Source organism: Thunnus maccoyii, chromosome 23 (genome assembly GCF_910596095.1).
Source record: "Thunnus maccoyii chromosome 23, fThuMac1.1, whole genome shotgun sequence".
Lineage (NCBI taxonomy): Eukaryota > Metazoa > Chordata > Actinopteri > Scombriformes > Scombridae > Thunnus > Thunnus maccoyii.
This window is the reverse complement of record NC_056555.1, coordinates 21,966,394-21,987,242: the sequence shown is the minus strand read 5'-3', so window position 1 is coordinate 21,987,242 and position 20,849 is coordinate 21,966,394. Positions and strand designations below refer to the sequence as shown.

Here is a 20,849-nt window from a genome sequence, read left to right as displayed (position 1 = left end):
GTTGATTAATCAATTAGTAGAGCAACAGAATATATACTGGCAACTATTCTGATAACCAATTAATCGTTTTGAGTCATTTTTTAAGAAAAAATGTTAAAATTCTCTGATTCCAGCTTCTTAAATGTGAATATTTTCTGGTTTCTTTAGTCTTCTGTGACAGTAAACTGAATATCTTCGGGTTGTGGACTGTTGGTCGGGACATTTTAGGTTGCATCTTGGGCTTCTGGGAAACGGTGATTGGTATTTTTCACAATTTTCTAACATTTTATGGACCAAACGACTAATCGAGAAAATAACCACTGTTGACGTAACGAAATGGTTAGTCGATTAATGGACTAGTTGGTCGACATACAATTAACAACCAATAATTAAGAGTAATCAATTAAATCATTCATCAAGAAAAAAGTGAAAAATTTCCTCCTGAAATGTGAAAATTTGCTGCTTTTTTCTGTTTTATATCATATGTTTGGTTGAATATCTTTGGGTTTTGGACTTTTGATTGTGATGGAAACAATAAATCAAAACAATAAGCTGTGAAATGAATCGATAATGAAAATGCTTGTTAGTTGCAGCCGTACACTTTTGTATTTGAAATTTCTCTTCTGGTTTTTCAGACTCTCTTTTAGATAAAAGTAACACACAAAAAACACCAAAAAAACCTCAACTTCTCTGTCTACTGAAATATTTGTGCTTCTCTCATCTGGCTAAAATAATCAATGGAAATCAATGTTTTCCACCGTTAACTTCAAACCAAAAGAGCGACGAGATAAAAATGATGCAAGGATGAAGAGCTTTAGCACATCCCTGGTGATCACATTTATTTTAATGGTAAATGGACTGAACTGACATGGTGACTTTCTAATCTTCCAACCACTCAAAGCGCTTGTACACTAAAAGCCACATTCACCCATTCACACACACACACTCATACACCGATGGCAGGGGTCAAAGTGCCAACCTGCTCATCAGGAGGAGGCGGGAATCAAACCGTCAATCTCCCGATTGGTGGACAACCCGCTCTACCACCTGAACCACAGCTGCCCCGTGGTAACTCCTCTTTAGCATTTATAAACAGCGTATAAACATTTAATAAATGACTTATAACATACTTTAATATAGTTATAAGCAGATATAAGGACATTTTAAGTGTTTATCAATGTGCAGTATTGGAATTATCTGTTTACAAACATTAATAAACACTTATATCTGCTTACAACTACATTATAGTGTGTTATAAACCATTTATTACCTGTTTAAATACTACTATACTACTACTATAATGAATGCTAAATAGGGGGACTTGGATTAAAATGTCATATATTCTTCTATTTGTCTGGATTTAAAGGCAAAATCAGAGCAGTTCAACAGTTTAATGTTTTTAAAAAGCACAATGTGTGATGCCAACCACCACTGAAATTCAAACCACAAGACTCAAACCTGCCATCACTCTCAAACTGAAAGACTTCATTGTCTTTTATTGACCTGATTTCTCTTAATACACAGTCACAAACACTAGAAAGCAACTAAATCGAAGTCATTAAAAGTTTTCTGATGTTGCGAGTTGGTTTAAACTTGTAAAACAGACCTATATTCATGCATTAAGTCAAACTCTAATTATATATATGTCATTTATTTGGTCAAAAATAACAAATTGAACATTTATTATTTGATTAACGGACTAATTGTTGCATCTTTTTTCTTTTTAAATATTTCCACAAACTGTACAAAGACCCATTTAAAATACTTTAAATTAGCCTAACTATGGTAACATGATATTTTTTTTCCAATTCATACACTGAAAGAAGACACTCACTGAAATTATGTCTGTGCAAAAACCCCAGATCATCTGCGTCTAATGGGGAATTCTTAATAAACTGAGGTTGACTTGTGGCCTGACCTGCAGCGTGTGACCAAAGGCTTCCCAAAGGCACATAAGACTACAGTTCAATGCCAAAAACCAGCAGCCATGGGGCGTGATTAAAACACCAGCAGTCTGTTCCGGTCAAACAAAATTATCACCTAAAATCAGTAACATTTACTTAAATTACTGCAAGAAACCATGAAGAAAAAAAAAGATGATGTCACCTACCAGGCAGGGAGGAATGGAGTAGGTTGAGTGTAAATGAGGTTTGTGCTCATTTTGAAGCAGTTGAAACTCTTTAAGGAGAGCAGAGATCCACCCCTGGAGAGAGAGAGAGAGAGAGAGAGAGAGAGAGAGAGAGAGAGAGAGAGAGAGAGAGAGAGAGAGAGAGAGAGCAATATGGCAATAAATGCATTGAAGGAAGAGGCAGGCAGGGTTATATAGTTTTAGTTTTATATGGAAGTGAGGTCTGGAGCCCGCTCAGTAGATTGCAGCATGGCTCAAGGGACAAACACCCAATAGAGGCCCTCCACACTGAATTCTGTCAAAGAACTCCAAACGTTTAAAAGGAAAACATCAAATAACATCTGCCGAGCAGAACTGAGACATTTCCTGTTACTGTTAAACACCCAAAAACGGACAATAACATTTTGGACTAAATCTAAATTCAAGTCTAAAAGTCAACACTTCTATTCAAAACACTAAAAACCTCAAGAGCTGAACCCTGAAAACAGCCCCGTCAGTCAGCTGATAGTGAAGCTAACCAACCAGGCTCCCATCAGCACTGATTCAAAACAACACAATTTTTTTAAACTACTTATTTGGAGAAATGAGACAAAAAACCAAAGTAGACTAAACTGTTATTTGACTCTAAACAGTAAATATAAATTGGCTGAGTGTCTCCTCTCTGTCACTACTACTCTGTCATACTGTGACAAAAAAAAACAAAAAACAAAATATACACACATATATATGTATATACTACTCCTAATAATATACTACTGTCATTTCTGTCACTACTACAATCGCTAGCGAACGTTTAATTTTGGCACTCTTGACATTCCGTAGTATTTACATCCTGATAAACCAATATGGCGTCAGGCGGTTAGCGAGACAGCTGATTATGTGCACATTTTTTAAATTATTATTGTTTTAAGCACATATTTAAGGGTTTTGCCGACACAGTTATTTAGAGCTAGGTTTTAAAATAATGTCAAACTGCTGTGAAGTCGGTCAACTGTGCGTGTTTCGGTTGGAAGGATGGTAGTCAGTTTGCTCTGACAGGCAGCAGCTTCGTCATCTGTGAGCCATGACGGAGGTGGAGGAGCTGCGGCCGGTTCCCCGGGAGCGGGCCATCCTGGAGAGCTTCTTCACGCAGCTCGGTCTGTTTTCTTTCGACCGGGCCAAGGACTACGTGGAGAAGGAGAAGGATAACAGCAGGAGCGCCGGAGCCGCCGGGGCCATCTGGGCCGCGCTGCTGGCCGCGCTGGCTCACCTGGCCGCCGCGGAGAAGGCGTACCACAACATGACCTTCCTGGGACAGAAGATGGGTAATTAATCCCGATTATAAACACAACATGACTGCTTATGATTATGCCAAAGGGTGGGGAATATTAATTTTGTCAGTTTTTAATTACAGGTTACTCAGAAGCATTAATTTGGATAGTAGAAATTTGCTCTAATACCAGTAAAGGACAGGTTCACACATTTACAAGTGTGTCTTAAAACAACAGTCAGGTGTCCATATGAACAGTGAAAGAGGTTTTCCTCGTTGTAATCATTCCTCCTGTTCATACTGGCTGTTAAAAATCCCCTTCAAAGAGCTTTCAATGGAAGTGATGGAGGCCAAAATCCACAGTGTGTCCACACAGTCATTTTAAAGTTGATGTGAAGCTTATATGAGTCTTCATCAGTCTGAGTTAGTCATATCAAGTGGATATCTGACACATTTACAGTCTTTTTAGCATCAAATTCCCTCTTTGTGTTTCCCTGTTGAGCTGCAGGTGGAAGTATAGTAACAAAAAGAGGAACTTTGGCACTAAAAAGACTGTAACATTAAAATATATCTACTTGATTTGACTCATTTGGACGCTGAAGCTTCATATTAGCTTCAGATAAACTTTTAAATACATTTTTTGCACAGAAGGAGGACTGTGGATTTTGTCCTCCATCACTTACAGGAATGATAACAGCAAGAAAAACCTCTTTCTCTGTTCATTTGGACACCTGACTGTTGTTTTAAGACAAACTAGATAAACCTTTTGCAGCGGGTCAATCACCAAGCATTCTTCTATCCAAAAAATGGAGAGAAATATTAGCTGGAAGTTATCAGAAGAAGTTAGACAGGGGAATACCAGACCTTCTTGTTAAGTGTCTTTTACAACTTTCACACCTTTTTATAAGTCAATAAGGGTCAAAACCATAAACTAGGAAGATGCACTCTATTCTTTTTATCCCCTGAAATATTTCTAAAACATTATCTTACTGTCTATCACATAATTTTATTTTGTGAAAGTAATTGTATTAATGTGCAAATAACAGGCAAAGTTTAAACAGTCTCATTACCTTAGTTTGATCATGTGTGAGGTCATAGCAGTCTGACAGCTACATATTTCCACCACCAGATGGCGATGTAGCACATAAATATCAAAGAAAACTCAACTGTTTCTATCTGTCTCTATATACACAGCAGTTGACATCTTCCTCTCTCTCTCTCTGCAGGCGGCCAGTCCTTCTTCAGCCGCAAAGACTCCATCCGAACCATCTACACCTCCCTGTACAACGAGCTGAGGAAAGTGGTGACGATGGGGCGCCACAGCCAGCCGGGCTCCGCCTCCTACCTGGAGGACCTGCTGTCACACCTGTCAGAGCAGCTCTGCCACTTCACCCAGGCCCGCATGGAGATGGCCGACCTGTACGAGAAAATGCACTCTCTGGGCAGCCAGAAGAGCATCAACTCAGACGAGCTGGTCACCACGCTGGAGGCCGTCCTGCACAAATACAGCTCCAAGTGTGTATCTGTTTACAGACTAACAAAGTACATTTACTCAAATACTCATGTGCGATATTTAGGTACTTGTACTTCACATGAGTATGTCATTTTCTGACATACTTCACTGCATTTCTAAGTACTTTTTACTTAATTTTAGTCCTTAATTGAGTCCTTTAAGTCTTTTTAAGTGACAAAAAAGACCAAAAATATCCTTACTTGAAGTAGATTTAGCTGATAATACTGTAAGATTTTTATAGTGTGGTGTTAACTCCTTTTATTTAAATAAGAGGTTTGAATACTTCTTCCGCCACTAATACCTGGTTTGGCCTGGATTATAATAAACACAAAGGTATAAGTGAGATAAAAGATAGAACTTTGTAAAGGAGAGGATGACATATTGGGGTTGGAGAAGGAGAACTTTCTGCTTAATCTAGCAAACGTAGGATTCCACATCTTTCCCCAGAGACATGTCAGCGAAATTGTGTCCTGCGACTGTAGCAGGAACACAAACCGCATGATTGAACTGTTGACTGAATTGCAGCAGGTTGCAGTATGACACACCACACATCACTAGTTTGACCGTGCACTGAAGGATGAAGGTGATGCCCTCTGCAGCAGATCTGGAGAAATAAATGGACAGCAAATACAGAGTGTGTGTGTGTGTGTGTGTGTGTGTGTGTGCGTGCAGGCTGAGCTCACACTTAGATCCAAACTTTAATGCGAAGAGGCAGCTGTTTCTAGGTCACGACAAATTAGGCCAACCTCTGTGTTTGCATTTGTTTGCTTGTGTTTAATTACCAACCTCCTCTTCCTCGCTCTCTCAGATTCCACCACCCCATCCTGGGCCGCGTGGAGGAGAGCTTCCAGACCGAGGTAGACGTGGTGACCCAGTTACTGCGCTGCCAGGCCCAGGTGTCCGAGTGGCATTTCCTGCCAGCTCTGCTCAGCCTGCACGGCGCTAACTCCAAGCTCACCGCCTGGGGCCAGCTGTTCCAGCGGCAGAAAGAAACCCGCAAGCATCTGTTCGGAGGTCAGTCCCAGAAGTCCGTGCAGCCTCCTCACCTGTACCTGTGGCTGCAGCGCTTCCAAGCGGCGCTGCTCGCCAAGTTCAGCTTCTACTTCCACGAAGCGCTGAGCAGGCAGACGGCTCCGGCCGACATGAGAGCCCTGACCGCCCGCACCACGCCGGACTACCACGGCAAGATCTGCTCCTTCATCCGCAAACACGACGCCAGCAACGTGTCTCTGGTGTTTGACAACCGCGGCTCAGAAAGCTTCCAGGGCCACGGCTACCACCACCCGCACTCGTACCGAGAAGCACCGAAGGGCGTGGAGCAGTTCCCCGCCGTGGTGTCCCTGCCGTCAGGAGAACGGCCGCTCACGCACTGGCCTAACGTCATCATGATGATGGGGGACCGCGCCGCCGAGCTCAACACTCTGGACAAGGTGGTGCACTTCTATGATGATAAAGTCCAGAGCACCTACTACCTGACGCGGCCCGAGCCACACTTCACGCTTGTGGTCATCTTCGACGGCAGGAAGTCAGAGAAGGATTTGCACATCGCCGCCTTCCTGCAGGAGATCTCAGGCTCGCTGAGAAACTCCAAACCCTTCAGCACCCTCAAACCTGGGTCGAAGGGCTGAACTTCACACACACACACACACGCCTGAAGAAACTCAACTAATACTGAACCTGTTTGCTCGAATCATTTCTCTTCTATCTTCTTTGTGAAAAGTTGTTTTCTGTGGTCCAACGACTGGTTGATTCAGCGGTCCTTTTATGTTGCTTTGAATCTCATTTTGCCAAAAATATTCCAGACCAAAGACATGCACCACTTGTGTAGTGTTTCCCTCCCACAAAGGATCACTCTGTGAATTTATTTTACTCGCTGATTCTTAGGCCAATGACAGCATAACACACGCCTCCACCTTGTGAGGAATAGATGCGCTGCTAGTGCTCCATGCCTTTGTTTAATTAATTTATAAAGGATTTTAATTATTTTGCATCAATTACCATTTTAACATGTTTTTTTTTTTGTTTTTTTAATGATACTGTTTAAATAAAGGTTTGAGATGATTGCACACCTGGCCTTAATTCTTCAAAATGTAAATGTTGTTCGTGCTGCAACTAATGATTATTTTCTTGATGAATTAATCAGTTGTTTGGTCTATAAAATGTCAGAAAATGGTTGAAAATGCCCAAGATGCAACCCGAAATGTCTTGTTTGGTCTCAACCAACAGTCCAAAACCTAAAAGTATTCAGTTTATTGTCATAGACGACTAAAAAAACCAGAAAACATTCACATATGAGAAGCTGCAGTCAGAGAATTTCAAATTGATTTATTCTCTAAATAGAAGTCGATTTATTTTTCTCAATTTTGATTAGAGCCCAGAACAAGAAACTGAAGATATGTTTGTGGTAGTTTAGACACAGTGATGCCAGTTTGTCCACCAGAGCACTGACAAGTTTATCTTAAGTTTATTTATTATATTTATTATTGGTCACAATCATGTTGTCATTGGATTTAGATAAAAACTTTCAAACATTGGTATTTGCAGACAGAAAAAGTTTGGGAACCGCAGTGTTCAAACAAAACAAATAGTGACATTTGATTTAAAGAAAGTCTGAATCAGTTATTGACTTGAATGCTAATTTATTCAGGTTTATTTATAATATAAATACAACACATTGATACAATCCATTTGGCTATATGAGCTCATCTTCAGGAAGCTCAGTTTTTCAAATACAGCAACACTAACAGACAAAAACCATTTCCTTTATTATCAAACACATTCAAAGAAACCTCCCTTTGAGTTAAAATGCACCAACATGTTATGATGCTACATGCCAAGTACACAGTCCTATACATCAAAGTGCAATGTCACAATGGGTTAATGCTAGAATTCATAATTCAGTAATCTACTAAACACTTTATGATTATTTCATTCGGAGTGCTGCTGCTCTTCGTTCTGGACATGCGTGAGTGGATTCACAACTCCCCCCAAAAAAGACAAGGATTAAAAAAAAGGCACTTTCACATATACACACACACACATACACACACACACACACACATCCATAACCCATCTCAGCACGTCATATCTCATTTGAATCACCACACTCGCATCAGTTACCAGCCCGGTTGGAGGCCACATTCAGTGTGCTGTTCAAGTGTTTTTTGGGCGTTTACACACAGAGCCCCACCCTGTTAGCTTCCTGTGAATTTAAGGTTAACTAGTGACTTCAGTGTAACAAGCAGGTAAACCATTATTCTGACACAGACACACACACACACACACACACGAACATACACATACATACAGAAAGTGGCATGCTTTTTGCACTCGCTGCACCATTTTCTCAACTTGCTCTTGCGTGTTCTGGCACTCAAGGCAGGCATGAATTATCTATCATCTATCACTATTCTAGTGCTTCTGCACTTACAAGGGAGCAGAACAAGGGCAGGCAAGCAGGACACACACACACACACACACACTCTTCTTGCACACAAACGAGAAAGAAATCATACACCCACCCCATCCCAGAAAAAGTTCTGTCCAAGCTCTTAACTCCCTCCACCGCTCAACCATCACACCCTGTTTGAAGCTCCGGTCTGGGCGTGGGGGGCTTTCCATCCGAAAACACAAGAAAGGCTGTTAAAAAGTTAAGTGAGCCGCAGCGGCAGCTCACCGAACATTCAATAGATGGCTGAACAGTCGTTAAATACTGGAAACATTCATTAAATAGCTGGACATTGGTTAAATAACGTGAGTTTTGTGTCACCGACGACCTCAAGAGGCGTTTTCGTGGTTTGAGGTGTAAGTGAGCTTAGCAGCTGAACCGAGTGAAAAATAAAAAAATAAATCAAGTCACACAGACGTTTGTTGTTGAACCATCGTTGGCTTCACTCTGCCGTGTCCTCTTCCTTCACTTCCTTTCGCTTGTCACATATACAGCAGCCAGTCGAGATAGTTTTTTAAGAAAACAGCAGCCTTTTTCGTGATAGGCTCTTCAGCTAACGCAAGCCTATCTTCATGACAGTACAGCCAACATTCACGTCACTGCAACTACATTTTACTGGAGTTGAACTACACTCCCCCATGTCTCTCTGACTATTATCTCATATACAGGACAGGATGCTCTGCCTCCGCTCGCTCCTGTATCTCTATCAGCAGTTCTTTTAGCTAACCTTTGATAAATGCTTCAATACATGGAGAAAGTAAACTCCTACACACCAAGAGAGTTACACACCAACCTGACAACACATAAATATCATGGCATATCATATCATAGGTCATGTCATATATTATATTTTATTACTACATTAAAACCCTTTTTGTCCTCCCTACCATGTCTACCCTCATGTTGATTATAAACATTAAGCAGTACCCTGATCTCCTCTTCTGGCCCATTTTTGGCCCGGGTAGGCCTGATTCGGCCCTTTATCGGCCTGGTTTGGCTCACATGGTGCAGGATTTGTCTAGTGGTGGGGGCAGAGGCGGGGTGCTGCTCTTGGGTGGAACCATAGGTTTGGGCCTCAGGGCGGGGGGCCGCAGCGGAGCCCCGATGCGGGCGGCCGCCACTGGCTTGAAGGAGCCCAGGGTGTCTGGGGAAGGGTTGGCCGGTCTGGGAGGTCCTGGCGGAGGTCCAGGGAGTGGGCTGATGGGGCTCAGAGGACTGAGGGGGCTCGGGGTGCCGGGGGTCCCGGGGGTGCCGGGGGTTCCCGGTGTGCCCGGGGTACTTGGGGTGCTGTGGGGGCTGGGAGACTCGGAGGAGCAGGTGGTGATGGGGCCGTTCTTCACCTGCTCCAGAGTGTCCAGCACCACGTCAGGAGCCGGCCGGCAGCCCTGCCGCTCCAGCTGCCTCAACTCCCCCAGAGCCACAGTTACCGTCTCCTCGATGTCCTGCAGGCGGAAAAGAGGAAGATTAAAGGGGTCATATCATGCTTTTTGTGATTTTTATACTGTTATATACATGTTAAACATGGTCATAGATCCAAAACTTGAGGTGAACGTATCGCATGGATGTATAAAGAGAACTGGATACAGCGTCAGAGGCAGGGCCCCGTTCATTCCTATGAAAGTTGCTCAGTGGTGCATGAAGCCCAAAAAGTTCGACTTCCGGGTATAAAATTACCCGGATCTTCCGGGATCACTCGGCCCATAGAGCAAGCGCACTAGTTGAGCCCTAACTTGAACAGGGATGAAACAATTCATTTGTGCAGCTCTTTAAGACTTTCGAAATGTGATCGAACCGAACAGATCAGATTCTACTTTGATCCGTTCTACACAAATCATTTTGCGGGGTTGTGATGCTCAAATTATCTGCTGATTTACAGACGTCTCTTTCACAATGTAAGTCCGTGGGAAAAAGTCTTTTTGGGCCCAATAGCGTGACATGACATTGAAATTACACAGTTTGGCCGCTATGTCAAATAAGCTTCACAGCCCGGTGCTGTTCCTGGGCGCTTGATGTACTGTAAGTATAAATGTTCCCTGCAAGTCAAAACCCAGGGCATCAACCTGCTCTAAATGCTTCATTTGCAAAGTTACCCCTACTTCCTCCTCGTGATGACATCAGATTGTTTGCGGAAGAGGGCATTTTCCAGTGTTACTCTTTAGTAGAAAGTTAGTTTCCTTGTGTTTCCTTGCTGAGCTACATTGGAGGGATAGAAAGGCCCAGTTCCAACTCACTTTTAATTGTTGCTTATTTAGTCATTTACATTTAATATCAGAAAGAAACACCTATGATTTAAAACCAAATTATCAGCGGCAATAATTGATTTTTGACCACTAGAGGGCAAAGAAAAATCCAAACAAGCTGACAGATATACAACTGTATCATCAGCGTACGCAGTTAGCAGACATGTATCTAGTACACACGATGCAACATTATCATTTATTTAAAGTCATGTTTATGGCCATGTAGTACTGAAATGATTATTCGATTAATGACTTTGTTGATCAATAGATTAAGTCATTTATAAAGTGAAAATGCCAAATATCTGCTGGTTGCAGCTTCTCAAATGTGAAGATTTCCTCCTCATAACATTGAATATCTTTGGTTTGGACTGTCAGTCGGTGATTAAGGTTGTCACTACAAGCGACTCTTTTCACATAATTCAATATTACTACATTAAATATTGATTAATGCAGCTTTAATTGAAGCTGCCTGATTGGTTCCTGTCTATGTGTGTGTGTGTGTGTGTGTGTGTTAGTGTACCTGTGCCAGCGTGTCGGGGTCCAGCGCTCTGGATCGATGGGAGTCGCTGAATCCATGCTGACCACTGCTCGAGCGCCGAATGGGCGTGTCTTCCGGCCTCCGCAGCGATTCATGGCGGCTCACCGTCATGGTCACGGCGGCGGCAGAGCGGCGGCGGCGCTCCGGGCTGTCGAGCGGCGGGGTCAAGCCCTGACCCCGTCCCAGAAGCAGCTCCCTGGGACTGAAGTGACCCGTCACCGGTGGCGAGCTTCGTTCCATCACCCCGCCGTTCCCGTGGCAGTGGCTGTCGTTAGAGCGGCCGAGGGGGCGGCGGAATAAACCATCGGTTCGCTTCCTCCGGTGACTGTCATCAGTAATAACATTAGGTTGAGTTAATAATAACATAAAAACAACGACATGAATGACTCAGGCGTGAAGGATGATTGTGGCTGCTGTGAATGATCTACTTCTGTACATCTTACCTACATATGTTTTCTAAATGTTTTAATGGATCTAACTGGAAATTATTATTATTACGTTAAAAACAAATTATTCAGGCTGATGTGTTCAAAGAACAACAGGTTCAGCTGTTAAACATAATTTCTCAACATTAAAAACGTGTTTTAACTTTGACTTTTTTATGTCTGCAGTTGACTTGTTGGTCTTAAATATGCATTTGTTGGCTACATACTGTACATGATATCAACTCAGTGTTATGTAATGATGCAAAAACAAGAGGCTGTGGTCAGTTGGGGAGGTTAACGGCTGTTTGCAAGAGCGTGAATATCGGCATCAACATACAGTGACTCTGAATCTGTACATCTTCTTCTTCAAAGTGTGAGCAAGTATCGTGGTTTTGGCTTGTTAAGTCGCTAGTTGACAAGTGAAAAAACAGTTTTTCCTCAAGTTTAGGTTTGAGGTTTTATCCCCCCCCCCCCCTTTTTTTAAAGACCTTTTATCTGTTATGGCCTCAGTATGCTTCAAACGAACTCTGCTCTGTCGGATTCAGATGCTTTGAGAGGATCCACTTTGTTTGAAGCACGCTGAAGCCTTTAAAAGTTTGACAATATTCAGATTATAGAGCTGTTATGTTAATATTTAATGTTTTATTAACCCTAAAAAGTTAAAACATACATTGTGATATGTTTCATTCACAAAAAATGTTTTATATTCTTCATCAAGCAAACGATTTGGATGCCACAGCTCTTCCATGGGTTAGGTCACTCCGCGTCGTTTGCCATCTCACATATTTCTTAGACATATATTTTTAGGGATGACTGTGAATGAAAGTGAAAGGTGTCAAGATGCCTGCAGATGGAGGAACGAGTCACATGAGAAACGGCTGTGATAACATCATGATGAAATTCACTGGTATTTTTAGAGGTGAGAGAACAAGCTGGAAAAACAGGTTTAAAATTCACTGCGGCTAAAACAATCCGTCCTCCTCTCATGATAACGGAGGGCGTCTTACGTGACAGACCTGTTATAGGTCTCTGGTGGTCTGATGTCGGTGGGAGAGCTCAGTTCGCTCCTGGACCTCTTGTCTTCGGTGCTGCTGCTTCCTCCGTCGCTGTCAGCTTTCTGACTGAGTGTATCTGACATGACGTCGGCCCTGAAGACAGCGAGCACAGACTCTCAATCAGGACAAATCACTCAGGAAACAGGAGAGCTGAACTAACAGAACACACCAATCATCAATTAACTGATCAATAGAGTGCGGTTAGTGACTCCCTCAGTCTGATAAGCCTGTTAATCAACGAGGTGTGCAACCCAGTGAGTAACGAATCCACCCATCACTGCAGCTTGTCAAAGAATCAAATGGGCCACTTATGTTAACGAGAACTTCAGTGTGGTCTTGACTATTATATATCATACTAATATGTATCATATCATTAAAATGAGGAATAAAGGAAAACTAAAAGCAAGACAAAACTTGCTGAAACATAATCAAAGTCTATAATAAATGTCTCAGATCCGTCTGCGTTTGTGTGGATTTTGGTGATTTTATCCACAAGAACAACATAAATACTTGCAGCCAATGTGCAACAATTTAAATAAACACTTTTCCAACCTCTAGGTGCATTTAAATTTTGGATTAAAAACAAAACCTCTTAACGTGGTTAAAGCAGGAATGTTGTTTGTCCACAGCAGACTCTTCTCCTTCAGTTTATTTATAATCCCTGCAGCGTCTAAAGGCAGCAGGACAGATGTGTTGATACATCTGCAGCCTCTGACTTTACGCACGACGGTCCGCTGTCTTTACCTTCATTAAATCACATGTAAATGACACCAGGCTGCGACAAAACAACCACACACGCTCATCAATCCTGTGCCTCCTTTTTTGTGTGTATTCTTGAAATGTGCTACTATGCATTTAACACTTATGTGCTACCTCATTACACAATCATAACGCACCATTCTCCCATTCTCTAAGGGTGGAAGGTTTATGCTGCACGGCCCTTTGAAGCAAATGTATGATTTGTGACTTTGGATGGTTTTTCCACATTTTATTGTCCTGAATATCGAGTCAGGAGAATTTTTATTTGTATAGCCCAATATCACAAATTTGCCGAAGGGTACTTTACAATCTGCACAACAATACATCTTCTATCCTCAGACCCTCGATTCGAATAACGAAAAAAACTCCCTAAAAAACCCTTTAACAGGGAAAAAATGGAAGAAACCTCAAGAAGAGCAACATAGGAGGCGTCCCTCTTCCATCATGGACTGACAGGAAATAGACGATGTGTGTGCAAAATAGACCAAGAAAGCCAAATTATAGAAATACAACATGGACAAACAAAATTATAGATGGATTGATAACATATATGAAGAATCTAATCACATATATCTGAATACCTATATATGAATGAAAGATTTCAGCTTCTGACTTTGAATACATTAGCAAAAATTTCTAAAAACATGTTTTCACTTTGTCATTATGGGTTATTGAGTGTAGATTGATGGGTAAAAATGGCAATTTTATCCATTTAAAATGAAATCTACAACATAACAAAGTGCTTTCTGGATCTATATAAAATCTATAAAAACCATCAAACGGAAGCTCTCTGTGCACTCGCCTGTCCTTCACCACGATGTACTGATGAGGCACCAGGCCGCGGTTGCCGTTGTGGCGCCCCTCCCACCAGTCATGTGACGCGCGCTGGAAGAGCTGCAGGGACGCTCCCTTCTTGAAGGAGAGCTCCCGGCCCGACCGGCCCACGTAGTCGAACCTCGCCACCGCCTCCACAGCCTCACCCTCTGCCAGAGAGAGAGAAGAGACGAGGGGGAGATGAAGATAAAAGTGAAAATAGAGGTGAACCTGAACTTGTCAATCAAATGTCTCAGAGGGTTAAAAAAAAAAAAAACGTCCAGTGTTTTCTATTAATTCAGATAGAGAGAGGAGAGGAGGAAAGGGGGGGGGGGTTGTGTGTGTGGAGGGAGATGTCTCCATGGCTGCGGTTGCCGTGGCAACCTCTCTCCACCAGGAGACGGAGGGATGGGAGAGTTGTGGAGCGGCGAGGAGACCCGCTGGGCGATTGTGTGAAGGTCAGGGGTCGACGCGTACCCTCGTCACTGGTCTGGGTCTCGGTGCCGGCGTCGGGCTCGGCCTCCTCCAGCGCCCCCGGCTCGCTGAACGGACTCTCGCTGCGGGAGGGAGGAGGCAGGGAGAAGAGGAAGAAGAGAGGCTCAGGCACCGAGGCAAGATAAGACACACTAGTCCATTCAATATGGGAACAAAGGGAGGAGGACGCATGCACAGACGGAGACAAGGCTGCGAGTAAGAATCTGAGGAACGTTTCTGCGGCGATACAGCTTCAGCAGAACATCAAGAGTTCAGTTTATATAATATATGTCATCAAAGGATTAATGTTTTAACACCACGACTGCACAAAATCTAAACTAAGACTTGTCTCTGATTGGCTGACAGGTGTCTGTTATTTCTTCTCTTCAAACATAGTCCTTGTTTAACCTCTAAAAGAGTGCACAAGGTTACTGCAGGTCACCATAGCAACAACACTGATGCACAACACTACGATAGCAGTTAACTGAGAGAAGGCTTTACATGGATTAAATCGACGACAGATACATAACACAGATCCATTTTCCTTCCTTTAGTAAGTGGCCACAGTATAACAGCTTTAATAATACACTTAAAGGCGTCTTGACTTTGAAAATAACGAACATGGCGGACTCTTCGACTCCTGCACCGAGCAGCTTATCAACCCATTAACCTCTTGAACCCTGCCGAAAAAAACACCCTTGATGGAACAACACCTTTCCTACAGCCCCCCATTCAGACTGGATTTAATTCTCCAGGGGGGGAGGTGTGTGGTGATTTTAACATTACCTGCATCAGTGGTTTTAATCCAGTCCGAAGCGCGTAAAGTATGCAGGTAATTTTTCACCCTCAACCCCGCTATTAATTACAGCTGCAATGACCTACTGTTTTTCCAGTGAACTTGCTGCTCCTCCTGTAATTTAAATCCCGTCCGAGCGACATTCTTGCATTTTAAAAGTGGATCTCTGAGTTTTTTCTACTACAAAAATATTAATCTGACAGATGGAAACATGCTAACACCAACATATAAGCCTATTTGGGGACTGATATGATGACAGAAAAAAATAAAACCAACAGGAGAGCATAAAAGTTCATCAAATGTCTCTTTTTTCAGAGGATTTTTAACTCAAATTCATCTCACGAAGTATCTTTGCCTCACCTTCAACTCTCCGGCGCCCCCCTGGGGAGACTTTTGGCTTTTTCCTGCTGAATGTCAACGTCTATTAAAGACCATATTGTGTTATTTCCCTCATGGTTGAAATACCGTCTGGAACGATGACTTAAATTACTTGAGGAGCACAGTGAATATTTCATTACCCACCTCCCCCCTGTGTTGATAATCCAGTCCAAGTGTAAAATACTTAAAATTTTCCTTTAAATCATCACCATCTACATATAAAATCAGCTTATATGTGATTTTGTCCAATTGTGTGGATTTTTTTATTCTTTCTCGGAGCAACCAGAGTAATAAATCAGGGTTCAAAAGGTTAATCTCTGTGGAAATAGGTAACACAGAAGAATAGTAATAACATTAGGATATTCTAATTAGATGAATATGATTAATTAACTAATGAAATAACTGAATATGAATGAAAGGTTTTTCTTTAGAGCCTCACCAGTACTGGTCTCCTGTCATACACTTCTCATAAACCGGCCCGGGCAGCTCCTTGGTGTCCGGGAAGATGTTGTCGTGGTGAAGGATGACCGTTTTGACGACCTCGTTCACGTGCGCCTGACAGGCCACCTGGTCGAGCGTGTCCGGGGTTGGCAGGAGGGTGGGGCCGAACACGATAGCCAGGTTCCCGGCATCCATCATGTTCTCATCGCTGTACTGGGAAAGGCTGCGGAGAAGAAGGGGAATGATAGAAACCACAGTTTTACTATAAAAATTATGTTAAACAAGAAGATAATGATAACAGTTTTGGTTAATTTGGAACATTTTTCTTTACATTATGGTCTCTGTATCTACTAATTTAGTACAAATCATGTCGTTGTCCAGTCTGTCAAAAATTTGGATGAATTCAGTAAATATTTAGCTCAACATTAAACATTAAATTTATAATTTTCATGAAATTTAGCTCAGGTTTAAAGACCATTAATGGTGAATATTTTTTAAACAATAGCCATTCAATGTATTAACGTTCTGCACATATTTCACGATACAGAGGAGCTGCAATGATCGATCGACAGAAAATTAATCAGAAACTTTTTTGATGATTGAATAATCATTTAAACAACTTTTTTAAGGAAAAACAAACATTTGCTGGTTGCAGCTTCTCAGATGTAAAGATTTAAAACTTTTATGTTGATCAAAGAGCTCTAAGAACTGATAACAGGCGTTTTTCTGTTTCCTACCATTTATTAGTTTCCATTGTTAGTTATTGTTAGTCCGATGTTCCCGCGCTGGATTCAAACTGGCTTCCAGCCTCTGAATATTTGGCTTTAGAAATTGTTAACTTCTAATTTCACAATAAGTGTTTTAAATTAATAATATAGTAGCTAAAAGTTGCTTTTCTTTTTTTTATTATTGGTATTTAACTGCCCGCCACATACAGACCCCCCCACTATTTAAGCTACTTGGTTCCTTCCAGCTGGAAATCTCAGCCGCTCAGCTGAATCATCACTATAAAACAATATGACTTGAATGAATTTGTAACTTACTTTGAGCTTCAGAATTTCCCTTTTTAAAACGACTTTAGCTGAGCTGTTTTAAATTACGCTTGAACACAACATTTCTTGCTGCTGCTGCTTCACATTAAAGCTGTTCAACTGATAAATAAAACACTTTTATTGCACAGTAGTCACAGGAAACATTATGTGTTTGTCACAGAGGTTAGTGACGACCGTGACCGTTCATCAAAAACGCGTTTTTTTATAGTGGATCAGTTTTAAATACTGCAAGGTGTAACGTTAGATGAAGAGTTGCACACCTCCAACTCGAGTACGATGCACCATGTGCATCGTGAAATGTGATCACGATGGAAAAACTTCTTTATTGAAACAAATCCAGTTTGTTTGGCTGCGCTGTAAACAGATACACCAGTTGCTCTGCTCAAGGAGTTTTTGCTGTGGTATCAAACTGAACTTGCTACCACGGTAACCAGGACTGAAATCTTGAGGTTTATAATGTAAACCAATCTTATATTCTGCTTTAGGGGGTGCAAAGGACATAAATATCATAAATAACCTCTTCAGAAATCCTTCACACATCTCTCTAACCAGTTAGGTTTAACATCACACATCTGTTTTGTTTCTTACAGAATAAAATCTTTGTTCAAAAGCAGTTTTCTAAAGATTAATCGGATTAAGCGTTTACTTCACTGCTTCATTCTAGTGCTGCTACTTACTTGACAACAGAACAGTAAACTCGCTGTTTTCTCTTCTTTACTGGTGGATATTTTATAACTTTGTTTAAACATTGTACTGGTGTCTTTACATCTTTTTTTTTTTTACTTCATGGTTTGCTGAAGGCTGCTTTGAGATCCTGAAACTGTGGTGCGTTCATGTGCTGTGAGAGAAACCTTCAAACTTCAAAGACATGACAGTTGACAGTTTGACGTGTTATGTAAATGCACCGCTGTTCATACGCCGGCACAAATGTTTCAGATGTTGCACCAAACAACAGACAGAGCAGCCTGCATCATATATTTCACTCAGAAAACATTTGCGAGCGCTGACGTTTAGCCTCCCGATGTGGATCCAATCTGAGTATGACATGGATCTGATCTTTGTCCTGAAGGAGGAGGCTTTAGAAATGAATGTGTGAGCATTCACGTCATCGGACGACTCAAAACGGTTGTATCATTGCAGAGTTTGTCATGTGATGGTTAAAAATTGAGGATATGGCACCTTATATGTAGAATTTTGGTTTAATTACCTTGAACGACACACTTTGACTGATGTGAGGCGTCCATATTTGTTTTGCTTTTTCAGGCACTTCTGTATTATTTAATGCCAAGTTGGATCTATCAGAGCTTTCAGGCAGATCAGTTTCCCGGTTGTAATTATGACTTGATGTTGACATGAACGGTATTTGCAAGTTGAGAAATAGTAACTGCAAACGGCAACCCAGATATGACAGCAGATATTCATTTATCTTAGGATATTGACAGAAAACTGCTGATGTTTTTTTTCAGCCTTCTAGATGAAAAATACATTGTCTGGATTAGAAGCTGTCTTTAAAAGTGGCTTTTTATGTCAAGGAACTAAAACGTTATCCTCTCTTACTCTGTAGAAACAACTCAGTCTTTCTTTCAGGATTTCCTGCCAATTATGACACCATTATGGCTCATTATGTAATAGTTTAATCTACATTTGTCAAAGTCTTGCTTAAAAAATGTCTCTCTTTAATAAATGACTGATGTTATAATGCTAAACTGCCACATTCAGTCTCTATTCTTTCTTGGGATGCTGCCACCAGCCTTTCGCAGGACCTGGAAGTTAAATACTGATGGAAATAAAAATATTTTTTTACTCTCCTTGACAGTGAAGCTCCCGGTTTAATAACACTGAAGCTGATACATACACCGATACATTCAGCTGGTACATCACACCTGCACATCACACTCAGTTCCCCTCCTGCTCACACCTCCCGCCTCTCCATCCCTCGCTGCTCTCTCATTCTATATTTATTTAAGAGGCTGCAGAGATGAAATGAGCTCAGTTTTATCATCTCTACGTGCTTTAAGTGCACTCTTTTATCCCCCTTCACTACATGAGAGGTTTATGGCCTATCCCGCCTATCCTCAGCTTTAAAACCATGTGGGATAAAGGCAACGGTGGGAAAATGGAAAGAAATGGGCCATTATCATTAACTGTAAGGGGCTTAGTTTTGTGTGAGTGGATACTCACTGGTTGAGGAAGGCAAACAGGTAACGCATCACCACCAGCGTCGCCCTCGGGACACCCAGCAGGATCTTACGTACGCACTGCGCTCTCTCGTACAGGTTCTCTATTCCTGCAGCAAAGGAAAAAAAACACACCCAAACAGTCAGCCGTCGTCACTCCCCGAGACATCACGAGGTGTCCGTAACACACAAACGACACATCCTGAAAGAGAAGCGGCCGGCTCCATGTCTCCGCTGCGGAGGGGATGAGTTTCAGAAAGACAAAGAGACACTGAAGAGAAACAAAGACAAAGAAACTGAGAAGGAACGTGAGCGTGTGGGCTGAAGATACAGTAGCCACAGATTCATTTATGATTTCAGGGAGGAGATAATTTACGTGCCTCATGGCAGCGGCTCATATACAGATGAAAGCAGCACAAATGTTCCAGGTCACATATAAGAAACCAAATGTTACTGCAAGCGATGAGGTCAGTTTTAGTAACTTTTATAGTTTCTCTGCTGCAAAAATTGTATTTTTCTTTACTTTGTTATTTCCTTGTTTTTCTCTTATAGTGTTTTGTACTGTAGCTTAGTGTTGTAATGCAATGCTGTGATGATTAAAGGATATGTCTGGCAATTTTCTACATTTTTCTTCTTGTCAACAAATCTCATGTTTGTATCCAAACCAACAATGAACTGATCTACTCACAAGTATTGTGTGTGTATTCAAAGCCTGATATATCTTATTCCTCTGTGTCTTAGACCTTTCTTGTTGTCCAAAAACTATAAAAAAAATGAGCCACAGCGCTGCGCTGGGCGATGTGTTCCTTTGCCCTAAAGATTATGGTCATTGCGGTTTGTTTAGAAACGCGTTTTCAGTCTCTGGAGAGTAGTTCCATGTAAGGCAGACGCCACTGAGCATGTGTGGGAACCAAGCGGCAACCTCCGGGGCTGTAAAATGAAGCCAATGTGGAAGTGCCCAAAACTGCAGTTCCTTGAATGACCACTAGAGGCTCCAAAAGCGAGTCAATCCCCATAGACCCCCATGTTAAAATGTCCAACTTTACAACAGAAATAAACATGTTTACAGCCTGGTGCAAAAAACGGTTTAGGTCTCTGTAGCTAATTTCCTCTTTCATGACAACTGGACGGGGGATTTTTTTATAACTCACCCGTTTAAATTTTATTAAGCCGTAAAGTTATGCATAATGAAGGACATGGCTGCTTTAAGTGACAGGTCCGCCAGCCGCTAGGTGGCTTGTTTCAGCCATTCGGCCCACCTCTTTGCCCATTTTTGATTGGCTGGGAGTTAGGCAGAGTCACGTACTGCCAAGATGGCGACGGCCTTTGAGCTTCAAAACCGCTTTTCAGAAACCAACGGGTGATGTCACGGTAACTACGTCCA

The 20,849-nt window shown here is 41.9% G+C and overlaps 2 protein-coding genes across 6 annotated transcripts in view; one reads left to right on the top strand and one right to left on the bottom strand.

Annotated features, from left to right (window-relative positions):
- The first annotated feature begins 2,897 nt into the window (after positions 1-2,897).
- Positions 2,898-6,908, top strand: kics2 (KICSTOR subunit 2). The gene is made up of 3 exons (XM_042403431.1): positions 2,898-3,411; positions 4,583-4,871; positions 5,678-6,908. Exons 1-3 carry the CDS (start codon positions 3,171-3,173, stop codon positions 6,495-6,497), a joined length of 1,350 nt encoding a protein of 449 aa, XP_042259365.1. The 5' UTR covers positions 2,898-3,170; the 3' UTR covers positions 6,498-6,908.
- Positions 6,909-7,491: 583 nt separating this feature from the next.
- LOC121890981 (SLIT-ROBO Rho GTPase-activating protein 1-like) overlaps positions 7,492-20,849 on the bottom strand; it is a 38,016-nt gene continuing 24,658 nt past the window's right edge. For all 5 annotated transcript variants that reach the window (XM_042403657.1, XM_042403658.1, XM_042403661.1 and 2 more), the window contains 7 exons: positions 19,470-19,575; positions 16,235-16,459; positions 14,625-14,704; positions 14,137-14,317; positions 12,537-12,668; positions 11,078-11,420; positions 7,492-9,759 (listed from right to left, as the gene is read on the bottom strand). In XM_042403657.1, the coding sequence (XP_042259591.1) occupies positions 9,316-9,759; positions 11,078-11,420; positions 12,537-12,668; positions 14,137-14,317; positions 14,625-14,704; positions 16,235-16,459; positions 19,470-19,575 (1,511 nt within the window). In that variant the 3' untranslated portion in view covers positions 7,492-9,315. The remainder of the gene's footprint in view (positions 9,760-11,077; positions 11,421-12,536; positions 12,669-14,136; positions 14,318-14,624; positions 14,705-16,234; positions 16,460-19,469; positions 19,576-20,849) is intronic.

What these genes read in the sequence shown, in the direction of transcription:
- kics2 (XM_042403431.1), top strand. Translation starts at nt 3,171, where the DNA reads ATGACGGAGGTGGAGGAGCTGCGGCCGGTTCCCCGGGAGCGGGCCATC. An exon ending in CTTCCTGGGACAGAAGATGG is followed by an intron (nt 3,412 to 4,582) that starts GTAATTAATCCC and finishes CTCTCTCTGCAG; the next exon opens with GCGGCCAGTCCTTCTTCAGC. An exon ending in CTGCACAAATACAGCTCCAA is followed by an intron (nt 4,872 to 5,677) that starts GTGTGTATCTGT and finishes TCGCTCTCTCAG; the next exon opens with ATTCCACCACCCCATCCTGG.